Raw genomic sequence first — 16,913 nt, 5'->3', positions numbered from 1 at the left:
CGTGATCAGGCAACAGCGATGGAGCTCGCGGAACTCATAAAGGTACTAAAGTCGGTAACGACAAGGGTGCTCAAGCGGGGGTTTGCGGCAAGGCGGCGCCGACCTGCTGCACGTGGTGTGCTGATGGGGCAGGAATCTCCTGGGAACGAAAAGCCAACGGGTTTAGTTTCGGAGGGGACCCAGGCTGGCTGGGAAGGAGTGGCCTGTGGGACACAGACGGAACCGTTGTTACTGGGGGCTGAGCCAACGGAGGAAGGGGAGGCGCAAGGAGACTATGGCGCAGCGGGAACAAAGGAGTCGGGAAAGGTGTTCCCGATACAAGTGGGGAGTTTAGAGCGGCCGCCCACGGAACCTTCGGCACCTCCTGCACCGGTGGATCTGCCACTTCCTCAATACCCCTGGGGCGAGTTGCAACAATGTGTGGAAAGGGAGCTGACTGATAGGTTGCTGGATTGGGTCCCGGGGGCCGATGTGGGATCCCAGCAGTATCGTGAACTACGTGAAGGAAGATGGCGGGAAGGAGAAAAAGAAGGCAAAACACCTGAGGACGCCCCATTGTATCCCAGTGATCGACGATACAGTGACAACACTCCATGAGGCACAAAAATTAATTGGACAACTATTGTGGCTTAGAAACTTTATTCCAATATCTGAGGCAGAAATGACTACCTTATATCAACTCCTGAAAGGAGGAGATTCCCCCCTAGCTCCAAGGACTCTTTCAAGAAACCATCAGGAGATTCTTAGGACAATTATGGAGCGAGCCCAGCATTGGGGTCTCGCTCGATTTACACCTGAACAACCAGTCACTGCCCTGATTTACATGACCGATACCGCTGGCCATGGTTTACTAATTCAAAATAATGGTGAAAAAGGCTGGCCTTTTGCTTGGTTGTATCAAGGCAAACCAAAGACGGCTTTAATTTCTTGGCCAACATTATTATCCCAGCTTATTCTCCGCTGTCGGAGGCAAACTCAACACTTAACAGGGAAGGACCCGGAGGTCATCGCGTTGCCCTGTTCTTTGGCACAGTGGGAGTTGGTACTTCCACAAGTGGGGCTCCTGCAAGCGGCGATAGCTGAATTTACGGGTCGTATTGAAGGTCTAAGACCACACCCCTGTGGGGAGATAATCCAGGTACTCCATTTTTTGCCAGCTAGTGCCATAGTTGAACAACCCACCGGAGGCCGCACGGTTTTTACCAACGCGTCATCGGTTACTGGGAAAGCTGTCGTTACACGGCAGGAGGATGGTCAGTGGACCCACATTAGTTATCAAGATCAAGGGCAATCCGTGCAATATCTTGAGGCCAAGGCGGTATGGATGGCTCTCACTCAATGGCCCGAAGAGGCCTTGGATCTAATCACAGACTCTTGCTACGTATATAAGTTACTGAAGAAGTGCCGATGGGCACTTGGGGCAACGTCGGAGATTGCCGGAATGTTGCTCACTGCACTGCAAATGAGAACCGCTCCTGTCTCTCCTATCCATGTTAATAGTCATAGTTCCATACCGAGTTTTCTTTCTGCTGGGAATGAAGTAGTGGACAGCTTAGCAAGGAGCATACTGGCGGTTGAAGAAACTTCTAACCTAAGGTGAGCTTTCCGCCTGCATGAGCTCCTCCACTGTGGAGCTCGCGGTTTAGCTAGGCTCGCTGGCATTACGTTGCAAGATGCTTGCTCTGTGATTGCTGCTTGTCCTGTGTGTTCCAAAGGTCCCCTCTGGGAGGCAGGGGTAAACCCTCGAGGGTTGCAGCCCAACCAAATATGGCAGTCTGATGTTACGATTTATGAACCCTTTAATCCACGTAAGTATCTGCATGTCACAGTTGATACCTGCAGTGGAGTTATTTTAGCCACTATGCATGCTAAACAAAATGCTCTCGCAGTTATTTTACATTGGCAGGACTGTATGGCGCAACTTGGCATCCCACAAAAAATTAAAACAGATAATGGAGCGGCATACGTCAGCAAGAAGACAAAGGACTTTTGTGCGCACTGGGATATTCAGTTGAGTCATGGCATTCCCTATAACAGTACGGGCCAAAGCATTGTAGAACGCGCGCATCGCACATTAAAAGAGTTACTCAACCGACTTAGGGAGGGGGAAAAGATAAGCCCAGGAACAGGGGTTCCCCCTCCCCTTGACCCTCCCTTATTTCGGGCACAGCGTCTGTTGACGATGGCACTAATTACCTTAAATCATACCATTCGAGGGAACACCTATAAAACCCAGACTGCAACCCAGGCACATTTCTGGCTCGATGAGAACGAAGGGCCTTACCCTTTGGTTCAAGTACGGGACCTGCAAACCCGTGAATGGGGGGGCCCTTATTCCCTCCGTTGCTTGGGACGTGGGTATGCCTGTGTGCAAACCGAGAAAGGGACGCTAGAATGGGTACCCAGTCGAAATATTCGACCGTATAGACATTAATCAATCTATTGAGTCTTATCTTGACAGGTTACCATTTCCCTATGCATCCTGATGGTGTGGGGGAGTAATGAGGGAGCCGCGACGAACTACTGGCTGGACTGGGCAAAATCCACGAACATAACGGATGCGTGTCTGTATAAGTCTTACCATATATCGATTATTTTACACGCAGCTTCCCCAGCAAGATCCAGAACTACTGGAGCTAAGGGAGGGGGAAATGTAGTAAAGATAAGGGCTGGTGACCGGAAGATCACGTGCTGTACGGAAAGAGTTAAGGGTCGACCCTCCCTTGTCTCCGCCCCTTATAACATGACACACCTACTGCTGGGGGTATAAAGCCCGGGTCGGCTGGAGATCTAGTGGGATAACCTTGATGTGTAGTGTTTGCTACAGACCAGGATGCACACGAGAGAACGTGCGACTCGACGCAGCTCCTGGCACCGGCAAGAGACCTTCGCTGCCCTAATGCTTTTCTGTCTGCCTCGGCAGCAGGTGCCTCAACGCTCCTCCACCACCAAGCTTCCCGGCGGCTCTCCCGTGCAGCCGATGGAGGCGCTGAGCTCCCAGCACTGTGTGCTGGTAAGGCGCTCTGTCAGGGACACGCAGAGGGATGCTTCCTCGCTGCAGGCACTGGTCATTCATTGCTGGAGGCAACTGCCTGCAGGACTCCCTTGGATTCCTTCCTTGGACAGTTCCCCTTCATCGGCTCCCTCAGGCAGGCATGCCTGGACAGACCCTTCCCTGACCAAAGGGACGGATTAAAAAAATAGGGACAGTAAGCCGCATAGTGGGAGACATAGAAATAAAACTAAAAAAGCAATGGGGTACAGGACAAATAGAAAAACGTTAAGAAATAATGACAGGGAGACAAATAATGGGATACACAAAAAGAGCAAGTGGCGGGGTACAGGAAACACAGGAAAGAGTTTTAAAATAGGGACAGGGTGGAAGATAGAGGGACAAATAGAAAGAAAATTCAAAAAGCGATGGGGTACAAATCGCACAGGCGAGAACTAAAAAATAAGGCCACGGAGCTGGCGAGAGAGATACGTACATATAAAGGAATTTTAAAACAAACAGGGTGAAGGAAAGAGTGAGCAGAAATAAAAAATAGGAAAATGGAGCCAAATAGAGGGAGGCATAGAAAGAAAGTTTGAAAAGCAATGGGGTACAGAGCAGAGGGAGATATTAAAAAAACATAGGGTCAGGGAGCTGGATAGGGAGGAGATATAGAAATGAAAATTTAAAAGTAATAGGCCACAAGGCAGTGCAGAAAAACTGAAAAATAGGGAGAGGGAGCTGGCTAGAGAGACACATAGAAAAAATTTAAAATGCAACGGCGTATTCTCCAGAGTTGGCAGAAGAATAACAAGTTTTGGGGAGCCATGCAGGTAGGTGGGCAGAGAGGCAGACGGAGGAAGGGAGGCAGGCAGACATCTGGAGAAGGGTGGCAGAGATGGGCCAGGATACAGAGGAGAGGACGCGTGACTCACCACAGCTCCTGGTGCCGGCAGGAGACCTTCACCGCCTCGACGCTTCTCTCTCTGCCTCTGCCCCTTCCTCCTCTGCAGTGCTGCACGCCGGACCCTCGCCCATTCAGCAGCATGCAGCGGGCACCTCTATGCTCCTCCTCTGCAAGGCTTCCTCAATACCTGGTGGCTCACCCACGTAGCCAACAGAGGCACTGAGCTCCTAGCACTGCGTGCTGGTGTCTGCCCTGTCGGGGACGGCTCGGAGGGATCCTTCCTCGCCACACAGACTGGCCGTTCCTTGCAGGAGGCACCTGCCTGCAGGACTCCCTCCTCAGCCCATTCCCCTTCATCAGCTTTCTCAAGCAGGCATGCCCAGGCAGCCCCCTTTACAGCTAGAGCCCCTTCACACAGCAGGGCCAGCCCCATCCTCAGCCTCACTGGCCACACCTGGGGCTGCCCCAGCTGGAGCCCATCAGCAATAGGGGCCATTGCCAAAGCCCCACAGCACATCACCCCCTCCCCTGCACCTCTCCACAGCCACATGCTCTGCACCCAGGGGCTGCAAACACATCCAGGGGCACAGACGAGGCAGGAAAAGTTTATTCATTAATGCACGTAAGAAATCTTGGCGGCGAGTTGGCTGCAAGGCTCAGTGCCCAAATGCAGCAGGACAGAGGGAGAAAAGAGAAGAGAAAAGCAGGCGGAAGGACAGAGGGACACAGAGGTGTGGGACAGAAAACGGGATGCTGCGAACAAGAGAGGGACAGGGAGCAGGACAACTGTGCGAGAGAGGAGAGCAGAAGAAAGACTGCGGGGGTGAACAGGGACAGAGAGATGGAGGAATAAATAAGAGAGACAGGGAGCAGGAGAGAGAGGCAGAAGGGACCAGCAGGACAACAAGACAGACAAGACAAGGGACAGGGAAAATTCTGAAGTGACAGGGGAAAGGAAACATAGGCAAGAAATAAAAAAATAGAAACAGCGGGATAGAGGTAGATGTAGAAAGAAAATTTTCTAAAAGCAACAGGGTACAAGAAACATAGGGAAGAACTAACACACAGGGACAGGGAGCTAGAAAGAGGGAGATGTATAAAGTGCAAAAAGTGACAGGGTAGAGGACAGAGAGGGAAGAATTATCAATTAGAGACAGGAAGATGGATAGAGGGAGACATAAACAGATTTTACAAGCAACAGTATACAAGAATCCTACACGAGAATTAAAAAAACAGGTACACGGAGCTGCAGAGAGGGAGAAGTAGGAAGAAAATCTGAAAAGCAACGGGGTACAAGAAACACTGGCAAGAAAATAAAATTAGGTCAGGGAGACAGAAAGGTAGCAAGAAAATTTAAAAAGCAACTGGGTTTGAGAAACCTATGCAAGAATTTAAAAAATAAGGATGGAGAAGTAGAAAGAAAGTTTCAAAAGCGATGAGGTACAAGAAACATAGGCAAGAATTGAAAAATAGGGACAGGGAGCCTGATAGAAGGCAACTGGGGTGGGCTGACCTCGGCTGGCCACCGGGTGCTCACCAAGCCACTCTATCGCTCCCCCTCCTCAACAAGACAGGGGGACAAAATACAACAAAGCAGCTTGTAGATTGAGAAAAGGACAGGGAGGTCACTCACCAATTACTGTCACAGGCAAAACAGACCCAGCTTGGGGAAATTAATTCAATTTATTGTCAATCAAAATCAAGAGTAGGATAATAAGAAATAAGAACAAATCTAAAAACCGCCTTGCTCTTTTTTCCTGGGCTCATCTTCATGACTCCTGACTTCCCTGCATCCCACCCCCGAGCAATGCAGGGGGACAGGGAGCAGGGGTCGCACTCAGTTCATCACACATCATCTCTGCCGCTCCTTCCTCCTCATGCTCTTCTTCTGCTCTGGTGCGGGCTCCTCTCCACGGGGCCACAGGTGCTGCTGCGCAGCATTTTTTGCCCCTTCTTAAACGTCCATCCCAGAGGCACAACCAGCATTGCCGATGGGCTCAGCTTGGACCAGCGGCAGATCCATCTTGGAGCTGGAAGTGGCCGTGCCTGACATGGGGGCAACTCCTGGTGTCTTCTCGCAGAACCCACAGCCCCTGCCAACAAAACCCTGCCACGTAAACACGAGGGATCCCTTCCCACCTGCAGAGGCAGGCTCGCTCTTGCCTGCAGCGGGAGGCAGCGGTCGGCCAGGCGGCCTCCCGTCTCTTCTTCTTTACCTTTCTCCGGCCTCTCCGGCTGCAGCCGCGGCAGCTCCTGTCCGCAGCCAGCAAGCGCCCAGCTGTCCCGCTTTGCCCCCGCACCGCGAGGGGAGCGAGGCCGGGCAGGTATAACATCACCCACGCGAGCCTGAGGCGGGTGCTGTCCGCGGCATCCCCGGGGAGGAACGGACAACGGCGTCCTCAGCGCGGCCTGTGGGGCAGGGAAGGCAGCAGCGGCGGCCGTTACTACCGCAGGTGCCCCTGGCCGAAGCCTCTCCTTCCACAGGGGCCTGGGGAGAGGCTGCTCCTTCCCCGCACCGCTGGTAACGGCACCGGCGCTGAGGGAGAACGCAGCCCGTTCGAGGGCCGGCTTGTGGCCTTCACGGCAGGGCTTGGGGCCACCTGGGGCTACCGGACAGGCGGCAGGGGAGGCGCTGGAGCTGCACGGGGCCGGGGGAGGCTCGGGGGAGCTCGAGCGAGTTCGGGGGTGCCCGCCGCCTTCCCCTGCTCCCTTCTGTCAGCTCTGGGTCCCTCCCCGGTGCTCCCGGCCCTCACCCGCCCGCCGGGAGCGCGCCCGTGGGGCTGGGAGCGGCGTTCCCTTACCGGCAGGCAGCACCGAGCGCGGGGGCATCGTCCCGCAGCGCCGGTACCGGTAGCGTAGAGGAGGCGGCCGCCGCCGCGCATGCGCGACCAGCCGCGGCCGCTAAAACTACAGCTCCCGGCATGCCCCGGGGAGCCAACATGGCCGACCGGAAGCCCCGAGCACCGTCCCCACTTTCTGACCCTGCGGGGTCACCGTTCCCCCGCCCGCTGACACACCGCAACCCTGCGGAGCCCCTGCCGCAGCTACGGGCAGCCCCCGCCGCCGGCCCCGGCCCGGCGCGGCCCCGGCTCCGGGCAGCCCCGACCGCCGCTCCCGTACCGGGCCGTCTCCAGGGGCGGGGCCTGTCGCTAGGGGCGGGGCCGTTCCCGTGCCGGGCCGTCTCCAGGAGCGGGGCCTGTCGCTAGGGGCGGGGCCGTTCCCGTGCCGGGCGGTCTCCAGGGGCGAGGCCTGTCGCTAGGGGCGGGGCCGTTCCCGTGCCGGGCCGTCTCCAGGAGCGGGGCCTGTCGCTAGGGGCGGGGCCGTTCCCGTGCCGGGCCGTCTCCAGGGGCGGGGCCTGTCGCTAGGGGCGGGGCCGTTCCCGTGCCGGGCCGTCTCCAGGAGCGGGGCCTGTCGCTAGGGGCGGGGCCGTTCCCGTGCCGGGCGGTCTCCAGGGGCGAGGCCTGTCGCTAGGGGCGGGGCCGTTCCCGTGCCGGGCCGTCTCCAGGAGCGGGGCCTGTCGCTAGGGGCAGTGCCATTCCCCTGCCGGGCGGTCTCCAGGGGCGGGGCTCGTCAGGGGCGGGGCCTCCCGCCCACGCGGGTCGTTGCTAGGGGCGGGCCAGTCCCCGGGATTGGCGGAGGCGGTTGCTAGGGCCGGGCGCCCTTCCGGCGGGGCGGTGGTTGACCCGGAAGCGCTGCTGGCGGCAGCCGGTGGCCCGGAAGCGCTGCGCGGGTTGGGGCTGCGGCGGATGATGGCGGCGGAGGAGCCTCAGCAGAAGCCGGAGTCGCTCGGCGGCGACGCTGACGGTACCGACGGGCCCTGGCCGGGACCCCCCTGCGGCCGTTCCGCCGGTTCTTCCCCTGCGTTCCCGCACCCCCCCAAGGACCCCCGGACCGGGACTACCCAGCGCCCGACGGGGGACCCTGCGCTGCGGCCCGGTTCCCCACCATGGGGCCCCCAATGCCCTTATAGCCCCCCCCCGGCACCCCCGTGGTTCTCCGGTACCTCTCTAGGCTCCCTTAAAGCCCCCCTAGCACCCCAGTACCCCCATGGTCACCCCATAGCAGCTTCGTAGCACCCTCGTACCGCTATAGGGCTCTCATAGCACCCTAGTGCCCCTTATAGCACCCCAGTACCCCCCATAAGCCCCCCAAGCACCTCAATATCCTCTATAGCCCCCCGCAGCACCCCAGTCCCCCCACAGGCCCCCCATACACCCCAGTACCCCTCTATAGGCCCCCTATAGAGCTCTGATACCACCATAGGGCCCTCCCAGTGCCCCAGTACCACCCGTAGTGTCCCTACAGCATCCCAAGACCCCTGTAGTCTCCCCCTATAGCACCCCAGTCACCCCCCCAGAAGGCATCTCCCCAGGGTCCTGCCACCAGCCACCTTTCCCCAGGATCCATTTTGGGAGTGCCCACCCCAGTCCCCCAAACCCATGGGACGGTGAAGAGGCCAGGGGGGGCCCCTGTGAAATTGGGACCCCCCCCCGAACCCCAATATCCCCCCCCAAAGGCGTGAACTGCCTGGCCTATGATGAGGCCATCATGGCGCAGCAGGACCGTATCCAGCAAGAGGTGAGAAATCCCCCGACGTCCCCCCCCAGCCTCCCTCGGGGGTCCCCAAACTGCTCCGCTCCCCCTTAGGGGGGGTCCCCTCAATCCTGACCCCCTCCCCGGGGTGCAGATCGCGGTGCAGAACCCGCTGGTGTCAGAGCGGCTGGAGCTGGCAGTGCTGTACAAGGAGTACGCCGAGGACGACCACATCTACCAGCAGAAGATCAAGGTAGGTGCCCGTGTGGGACGGGGAGCACCTTTAAGGTACCAGTATGGGACTGGGAGCCTTTAAAGATCACTAGTTTGGCACTGGAAGCCCCTCTGGGGTGCCGCTATGGCGCTCGGAGCCTTTAAAGGGCGTCGGTATGGGACTGGGAGCTTTAATGGGCTCCACGTCCCCCGGGCTGTCCCCGTGTCCTCCCCATCTGACCGTCCCCCCCTCCAGGACCTGCTCCAGAAGTATTCCTACATCCGGAAGACGCGGCCGGACGGGAACTGCTTCTACCGAGCCTTCGGCTTCGCCCACCTGGAGGCTCTGCTGGAGGATGGCCAGGAGCTGCAGCGGTGCGCCACACCCGGGGACCCCCCTTAGATGCCTGGGTCCCCCCCGAGATGCCAGGGGGTCCCCCCCTGGGTCCCTCTTGGCCCCCCAGGTCCCCCACCCAGATGCCTGGGTCCCACTTGAGATGCTGAGGTCCCCCCGGGTGTGTCCCCCAAGCCCCCTGGGTCACCCTTGCCCCCTCCCCACCCCAGATGCCCAAGTGTCCCCCCCCAGACACCTGGGTGTCCCCCCCCGAACCCCCTGGGTCCCTCTTGGCCCCCCCAGGTCCCCCACCCAGATGCTTGGGTCCCCCCTGGGATGCTGGGGTCCCCTCGGGTGTCCCCCCGAGCCCCCTGGGTCTCTCTTGGCCCCCCCAGGTCCCCTACACAGACGCCTGGGTCCCCCTCTAGATGCCGGGGTCCCCCTGGGTGTGTCCCCAAGCCCCCTGGGTCGCCCTTGCACCCTCCCCGCCCCGGAGGCCCAAGTTCCCCCCCAGACGCCTGGGTCCCCCCCCAGGTTCAAGGAGGTCTCCGCCCGCAGCAAGGAGGAGCTGGTGGCGCAGGGCTTCACCGAGTTCACCATCGAGGACTTCCACAACACGGTGGGGACATGGGGACGTGGGGGGGCATGGGGACACGGGGGGGACATGGGACACAGGGACACCGGGAGACATGGCACCTGCGACCCCGTGTGTGACCACGAGGGTCCCTGTGACCCCATGTGTGACCCCATGAGGGTGCGTGTAACCCCATGTATGGCCCCATGACAGCACATGTGACCTCACGTGTGCCCCCGTGATGGTGCATGTGACCCTGTCTGTGACCCCCCGATGGCACATGTGCCCCTGTGACAGTGCATGTAACCCCATGTGTGCCCCCCTGACACACGTGTGCCCGGCAGTTCATGGAGCTGATCGAGCGGGTGGAGCGCCGCGTGCCACTGCCAGAGCTGCTGGCGGCCTTCAACGAGCCCAGCACCTCCGACTACCTGGTGGTCTACCTGCGCCTGCTGACCTCCGGCTGCCTCCAGCGCCACCACCGCTTCTTCGAGCAGTTCCTCGAGGGCGGCCGCAGCATCAAGGAGTTCTGCCAGCAGGTCAGGGCCTTGCACAGGCCACGCACCGCCTCCCAGCAGCCTCACACGGCTCCGCTTGGTCCTCGCGTGGTCTCTTGTGGCCCTTGCATGGCATCATGCAGCTTTGCACGGCCTGGCATGGCTTTGCACGGCCTCGCATGGGTCCCGCGTCGGCTTCTGGGGCCCCTGCGTGGCTTCCTATGGTCCTGGAGGGGTCTCTTTTGTGGTGTCTTGCAGCTTCGCATGGCTTTGCACAGATTTGCACAGCCTCACGCAGGTCTCACCCAGGCCTTGTGCCACCTCTCGGCACCCTCATGCAGCTCCGTGTGGTCCTTGCGGGGTCTCCTGTGGCCTTTACGTGGTGTCTCGCAGCCTCGTGCAAACTTGCACGGCCTCAAACTGCCTTTGCACGGTCTCGCATCACATCCCAGGGCCCCCGGATGGCATCACGCAGCCTTGCGTGGCTTTGCGTGGCCTCACACGAGCCTTGCGCAGACTCGTGCTGCCCGCGCGTGGGTCTCGGGCCAGCTCCCGGCGCGCTCGCGCAGCTTCAGGTGGTCCTCGCGTGGTCTCTTGCAGCCCTTCTGCGACATCACGCAGCCTTGCACGGCCTCCAGTGGCCCTTGCGTGGTCTTGCACAATCTCACACTGCCCTTGCACAGCTTCTGATGGCCTTTGCGCAGCTTCACGCAGCCTCTAGCGGCCCTTGCACAGCCATCCCACAGATTTACACGGCCTTGCACAGCTTTGCACTGCCCTTGCGTGGCCTTTTACAGCCTTGCACGGCCCTCGCATGGCTTTGCACGGCCTCCCACGGCCCTAGCATGCCCTCTGATCCTCCGTGCGCGTCCCTCCCACAGCTTTGTCCAGCCTCGCATGGCTTTGCACGCCCTCGCCCGGCCTCCAAGTGCCCTCGCCCGCCCCCAGTGCCCTCTCGTGCCCCTTGTGCAGCCCCCCTGACCCCCGTTTCCCCTTACAGGAGGTGGAACCCATGTGCAAGGAGAGCGACCACATCCACATCATCGCCCTCGCACGAGCCTTGCACGTCTCCATCCTGGTGGAATACATGGACCGGGGGGAGGGCGGCGCCACCAACCCCCACGTCTTCCCCGAGGGCTCCCAGCCCCGCGTCTGCCTCCTCTACCGTCCTGGCCACTACGACATCCTCTACAAGTGAGCTCTCGCCTCGCACGAGGCCTCGCACGAGACCTCGCACGAGGCCGGCGGCGCCTCGCACGGGCCCAGTGCAGCTCCCCGAGGTCGCGCCGGGGCTTCGCGCGGGGCCTGCGGGTGCCTCGTGCAGCCTCGCGTGGCCTCACGCAGCCTCGTGCAGCCCTTGCACGGGCCTCACATGGACCCTGTGGGCCCTCGTGCGGCCTCGCACGAGCCCCCCCTCTGCCCCCCCCAATAAAGATGCAGCCCCACTCACTGTGCGTGTTTATTTGGGGGGGTGGGGGGTGTGGAGGGGACCCGGACGTTTGGGTCTTGGGGGACTCGGGGAGGAGGAGATGGGGCTGGGAGGAGCAGGGGGGCACTTGGGACCCCCTGAGGGGTGGTTGAGGCCCAAGGAGGGGCAGTATGGGGTGGGGGGGGGGGCAGTTGGGGCCCAGGGAGGGGCAGTATGGGATCGGGGGGGGTACTTGTGACCCCCAGGGGGCAGTTGGGGGGGTAAATGGGGGTGGGGGGACACCCGGGGGATATGGGTCACTCGGGACACCCCCAGGGGATGGGGGGGCAACAGCCCAGGGCCTCATCCTGCCCCAAGACACTGTGGAGCACAACCCACTCCTGCCATGCGCACGTGCGACACGTTGGACCCCCCAGGACCCCAAACCGGCCCTGGAGACCCCCAAATTCCCCCTGCCCTCCCCCCCACTTACCGAAGTCACTCACAGGGACCCGCAAGGCGGGGGGGGGCAGAGTGAGACCCCTCGTGCGAGGGGGTCCTCGTGCAAGGGGTGTCCTCGTGCAAGCCCTGTCCCCGTGAGAGGCCGCCCCTGTGCGCAGCACGCCGTGGGGCACGAGGGTCCTCCCGCGCTCCTCGACCTCCCCGTGCCGCAGCAGCCCCGTGCCCCCGCGGCAGCCTGTGCCAGCCTTCGTGCAAATGCTTGTGCGAGCTCTTGTGCGAGGCCCCGTGCAAGGCCCCGGCGATGCCACATGTGCGACCCCCCCCAGGGACCGGGGGGGCCCAGGTGCTCGGGGGGGGCCGGCGGCCGGGGGGGAGGGGGTTCTCGGCCCCGGCCTCCCTCCGGATTTACCCCCCCCCCCCGGGCCCCCTCGGGCCCCGCGCACCGGGAGGCGGCGCTGCCCCCCCCCCCTCCGCTGCCTTCCCACGCCCGCAGCCGCCGCCGCCAGCACCGGGCCCGACCGCGCCGCCGGTACCGACCCCGGTAAGGGTCCCCCTCCGCCCTCGGCCCACCACCGCCCCCCCGTCACCCCGCAAAATCCCCCCCACCCCCCCCCGCCGCATCCCCGTCCCCGCCCCGCCCCCGCCGCCCCGGTACCCAGGGATGCTCCAGCCCGCGGGAGGGACCCGGACGGCCGGGAGCTGGGCCCATCCCCCCTCCCGGTGCCACCGGAGCGACCCCCCCCCCCCTCCATGAGACCCCCAAATCCCCCTGAGCCCCCCGGAGCCCCCCGAAACCGCCTTCCCCCCCCCCGCCCCGGTACCCAGGGATGCTCCAGCCGGGGGGAGGGGCCCAGGCGTCCGGGAGGGGGGGAGGGGAAGGGAACCAGGCGTCCGGGGACCTGACCCCCCCATGAGACCCCCCCCCGGCCCCCCCAATCCCTCCCGCCCCGCAGTCCCCCAACCCCCCCCCAGTACCCAGGGATGCTCCAGCCGGGGGGAGGGACCCGGGCGGCCGGGGGGGACCCAGGTGTGCAGGGAAGCGGCCCCCCCCTCCATGCGGCCCCCGCCCGGACCCCCCCAAAACCTCTCTGCCCCCCCAGCCCCTCACGGAGCCCCCAAATCCCCCCACCCCCCCAGCACCCAGGGATGCTCCGGCCCGGGGAGGGGCCCAGGCGTCCGGGGCGATGGGGGGGCAAATGGGCGGGGGGTAAATGAGGGGGGCAAATGGGGGGTAAGTGGGGGGGCTGAGCTGGGGGGGTAAATGGGGGTAAATGAGCTGGGGGGGGTAAATAGGGGGGGCTGAGCTGGGGAGGCATCACCCGGAGGCCTGGGTCCCCTCCTGGGGACAGGTCATGTGACTCCTCGTGCGAGGCCCTCGTGCAAGGCTGGGGCTGATGCAAGGGCGACCCTGGGGCACGAGGGGCCCCTAACGAGCTGCCGCTAATTAGGGGCGGTTCGTTAGTAGCACTGGTAATCAGCACCCAGGGGAGGGGAGGGCGGGGGCCCAGACGCCTGGGTCCTGGCGGGCGTCACACGAGGGCGTCGCACGAGGATGGGTGTCACACGAGGGTGTGCGCCACACGAGGACCCCCTGCTCACCACCCCCTCCCCCCACAGCGGCCCCCCCGGCGGGGGGGGGGCCATGGAGCACTGGAGCCGGTAGCAGCGGCCTCGCACCAGGACCCCGTTGCACCAGGACCTCTCGCACGAGGACCGGGGACCCTCGCAGCGGGCGGAGGACCCAGGTAGGGCCCCACCCCCACCATGCCCGGGCTCCCAGGTCCCTGGGCGGGGCTGGGGGGTCCCTACTCTGTAGATGGGGGGGGTCCCTACCCTACAGATAGTGTGGGGGGTCCCCCTACCCTATAGATAGTGGGGGGCATCCCCTACCCTATAGATAGTGGGGGGTTCCCCTACCCTATAGATGGGGGGGTCCCTACCCTCTAGATAGTGGGGGGTACCATGCCCGGACCCATGGGTCCCCCACAGTGGGGGAGGCTGGAGGGTGCTGGGGGTCCCTGCCCCATGCACGGGGTCACTGGGGGGTGCAGCACCCAGACGCCTGAGTCCCTGCCCCCCCGCTTTCCCTCCCACCCCCCAGCAGGACTCCCCCTCCCCCCATGGCCCCCCTCCCCCCTTCCTCCCCCTCCTCCTCCTCCTCCCCCTCCCTCCCCCCACCTGGGCCCTGACGGCCTTCGCCCTGGCCACCCGGCGGGGGGGGAGCCCCCCCCCTTTCCCCTCCGTGCTCCTGACCGCCATCACCGCCGTCACCATCGTCACCGTCACCGCTGCCGCCTGTCCCACCGTCTGCCGCTGCGCCGGGGGCCGCGTCTACTGCAATGACCGGGGATTGACGGCCGTTCCTGAGGGTCTCCCCCCCGGCGCTACCACCCTCTTCCTCCAAAACAACCGGATCGGCGACGCCGGCATCCCGGCACGTTTGGGCCACTTATCGGCGTTGAAAGTTTTATATCTCTACGCCAACGCCTTGGAGCAGTTGCCGGCGTATTTGCCGCCGGCGCTGCGGGAGCTGCACCTCCAGGAGAATAACGTCCGCGGGCTCTGCCGACGGGCGCTGGCGCGAGCGCCGCTGCTGGAGCGCCTGCACCTGGACGACAACTCCGTCTCGGCTGCCGGCATCGAAGAAGACGCCTTTGCCGAAAATCGCCGCTTGCGGTTACTGTTCCTATCCCGGAACCACCTCAGCAGCGTCCCGCCGGGATTACCGCCGGCGCTGGAGGAGCTGCGGTTGGACGACAACCGGATTCACACCATCCCCCTCCGTGCCTTCGAGGGTCTGCCGGCACTTCGGCGCTTGGTGCTGGACGGGAACCTGTTGGCCAACCAGCGGATGGCGGACGACACCTTCAGCCGCTTGGTCAACCTCAGCGAGCTCTCGTTAGGGCGGAACGCGTTAGCGGCGCCGCCGGCCAACCTCCCCCGCGCCCGCCTTCGCCGCCTGTCCCTGGCCGCCAACGCCATCAGCCACGTCCCCGCCGGCGCCTTGGCGCGGATGCGGTCGCTGGAGCGGCTGGATCTGTCGGACAACAACCTGACGACGCTGCCGCGGGGGCTGTTCGACGACCTGGGGAGCCTGAGCCACCTGGGGCTGCGGAACAACCCCTGGTTCTGCGGCTGCAACCTGGCCTGGCTGAGGGACTGGCTGCGCCGTCGGGCGCCGCGGGGGCTGGAGGTCAAGGGGCTGCTGTGCCAGGCGCCGGCGCGGCTGCGGGGGCTGGCGGTGGGGGAGCTGAGGGGGGAGATGGATGCTTGCGATCCCCCCGCCGCACCGGGCGCCGCCGCGGCCTCACCCGGCGTCGTGGCGGCCTCGCCCGGCGTCGTGGCGGCGTCGCCCGGCATCATGGCAGCGGCACCAGGCACTGCGGCGGCGGTGGCACCGGGGGTCCCAGCGTCGACAGGCGGCCTGTGGGTGCAGGCGGCACCGGGGGGGTCTCTGAGGGTCCGGTGGCCCCCGGCCCCCGCCGGCGCATCCTTGCGGCTGAGTTGGCTGCGGCCGGGGGGGGGGGCGGTGACGGAGACGCTGGTGCGGGGGGAGCGGGGGGAGTACGTGGTGACAGCCCTACAGCCGCGCGCCGCGTACCGCGTCTGTCTGTCTGCCCTCGACCCCCCCGGCGCCGCCAGCCCCCCACTCTGCGCCCAGGCCCGTGCTGGCGGCGAGACCCCCGCCGCGTCGCCGGGACCCCCTCCACCGAGGGACGCCCCCCCCGCGCTACCCCCGGCGGCGGCGGCGGGGGGGGCGGCGGCAGCAGCGGCTGGGGGGGGCCTGGGGGTCCTGGGGGGGTGGGGGCGGAGGAGGGGGGGGGGGGGGGGGGGGGCTCCCCCCCCGCCCCCCAAGATTGGGGGCGGGGGGCTGCCCCTGCGGCCCCTGCGGCCCCCCGAGGAGGGCGGCATCCGCACCGTCTTCCCCCCTCTGTCCCCGCTGCCGCCCCCCCCGCCCCCCCCGCTGCCCCCCCCCGGCGCCCGGGGGTACCGGGGGGGGCGGGTGCCCCGCGGCGGGGGAGCGGGGTCCTGAGGGGGGGGGGGCTCTTTCTGGGACCCCCCCCGTGCAGAGGACCCCCTCCGGGGATACGGCGGGGGACCCCCCCCGCTTTGAGGACATTTGGGGGGCTCCCCCTGGGGTTTTGGGGAGGAGGGGTCCCCCTGCCCCTCCCCCACCTCCCTTTTTGGGGCATTCTGGCTTTTTTTAAGGTGTCTTTTCGGTGCCGCTGCTTTTTGGGGGGAGAAACGGCGGGGCTGGGGGAGAGGACCCCGGCGCCAGCACCCCCACAACTCCTGCGACCCCTGGGAGGACCCCGGCGCCCGGACCTGGACAAGGGACCCTGGGGGGGGGGACAGGGAGGGGTGCGGGGGGACCCCGGCGTGGGGGGGGGGGCAGCCCCCCCCACCGCGCCCACCGAAGTGCCCCCCTCCCCCCGCGAGGTGCCTTCACCCCTCCCCCCGCCCTCCGCCGTGGGAATTGGGGGAAAAGGACCAAAATCAGGAAAAAGCGACCCAAAAGGGCCGAGGGGCGCCCTCCCCCCAATAAACCCAGCGGCTCCTTTTCCTGCCGGCGCCTCCTTCCCGGCCGCCCGGGACCCCTGCGCGTGCACACGCGTGTGCAACGGGGGCCGCATGCGTGAGCAATGGCGGGGGGCACACGCGTGTGCGAGGGCCCTGCCACGCTGGGCCCCTCCCCCGCACCCCCACGGGATGGGCGGGGCCACGCGGGGGGTGCACGAGGCCTGCACGGGGGTGGGGGGTGGGGTCACATGGGGGTTGTGGGAAGGTCAGGGGAGGGGGAGGGGTCGCACCAGGGTCACGCCGAGGTCACACGTTCCCCCTCCCCCGGCCCCTCCCTCCATAGGGGCGGTCCGGGGGTCTCCGTGCACGCCCCGCCCCTTCGGTGCAAACCCCTCCCCCTTCGGTGCAAGCACCGCCCCCTTCGTGCAAGCACCGCCCCTTGCCTCCCCGACCGAAACGTGTGGCAGCGAGG

The 16,913-nt window shown here is 64.3% G+C and overlaps 2 protein-coding genes and 1 long non-coding RNA gene across 4 annotated transcripts; 2 read left to right on the top strand and 1 right to left on the bottom strand.

The window, feature by feature from the left end:
* Positions 1-2,355: 2,355 nt before the first annotated feature.
* On the bottom strand, positions 2,356-6,988 carry LOC148051775 (uncharacterized). Of its 2 annotated transcripts, XR_015699459.1 has the most exons (4): positions 6,701-6,988; positions 6,116-6,308; positions 3,928-5,992; positions 2,361-3,175 (listed from the first exon to the last, which is right to left on the bottom strand). It is a non-coding gene; the product is annotated as an uncharacterized LOC148051775 (long non-coding RNA). The 2 variants fall into 2 exon arrangements; XR_015699458.1 differs by having other exon boundaries at positions 2,356-3,175; positions 6,116-6,984.
* Positions 6,989-7,544: 556 nt separating this feature from the next.
* On the top strand, positions 7,545-11,495 carry OTUB1 (OTU deubiquitinase, ubiquitin aldehyde binding 1). Its single transcript, XM_087735371.1, has 7 exons — positions 7,545-7,703; positions 8,416-8,477; positions 8,587-8,685; positions 8,902-9,020; positions 9,514-9,598; positions 9,898-10,092; positions 11,051-11,495. The coding sequence occupies exons 1-7, from the start codon at positions 7,646-7,648 to the stop codon at positions 11,246-11,248; spliced, it is 816 nt and encodes a 271-aa protein (XP_087591497.1). The 5' UTR covers positions 7,545-7,645; the 3' UTR covers positions 11,249-11,495.
* A 2,387-nt stretch (positions 11,496-13,882) lies between these two features.
* FLRT1 (fibronectin leucine rich transmembrane protein 1) lies at positions 13,883-15,953 on the top strand. Its single transcript, XM_087735308.1, has 2 exons — positions 13,883-13,908; positions 14,144-15,953. Exons 1-2 carry the CDS (start codon positions 13,883-13,885, stop codon positions 15,951-15,953), a joined length of 1,836 nt encoding a protein of 611 aa, XP_087591434.1.
* The last annotated feature ends 960 nt before the right edge of the window (positions 15,954-16,913 follow it).

This window comes from Nipponia nippon, unplaced genomic scaffold (genome assembly GCF_047370975.1).
Source record: "Nipponia nippon isolate SJK-2023a ecotype South Korea unplaced genomic scaffold, ASM4737097v1 scaffold_55, whole genome shotgun sequence".
Classification (NCBI taxonomy): Eukaryota; Metazoa; Chordata; class Aves; order Pelecaniformes; family Threskiornithidae; genus Nipponia; species Nipponia nippon.
Note: the sequence above shows the minus strand (reverse complement) of the source record. Positions and strands in the feature narration are given on the sequence as shown.

Coding starts and splice junctions, on each gene's coding strand:
- FLRT1 (XM_087735308.1), top strand. CDS start 13,883: ATGCCCGGACCCATGGGTCCCCCACA. Junction 13,909..14,143: donor GGACCCATGGGTCCCCCACA/GTGGGGGAGGCT, acceptor GCGGGGGGGGAG/CCCCCCCCCTTTCCCCTCCG.
- OTUB1 (XM_087735371.1), top strand. CDS start 7,646: ATGATGGCGGCGGAGGAGCCTCAGCAGAAGCCGGAGTCGCTCGGCGGC. Junction 7,704..8,415: donor GCTCGGCGGCGACGCTGACG/GTACCGACGGGC, acceptor CCCCCCCCAAAG/GCGTGAACTGCCTGGCCTAT. Junction 9,021..9,513: donor GATGGCCAGGAGCTGCAGCG/GTGCGCCACACC, acceptor GTCCCCCCCCAG/GTTCAAGGAGGTCTCCGCCC.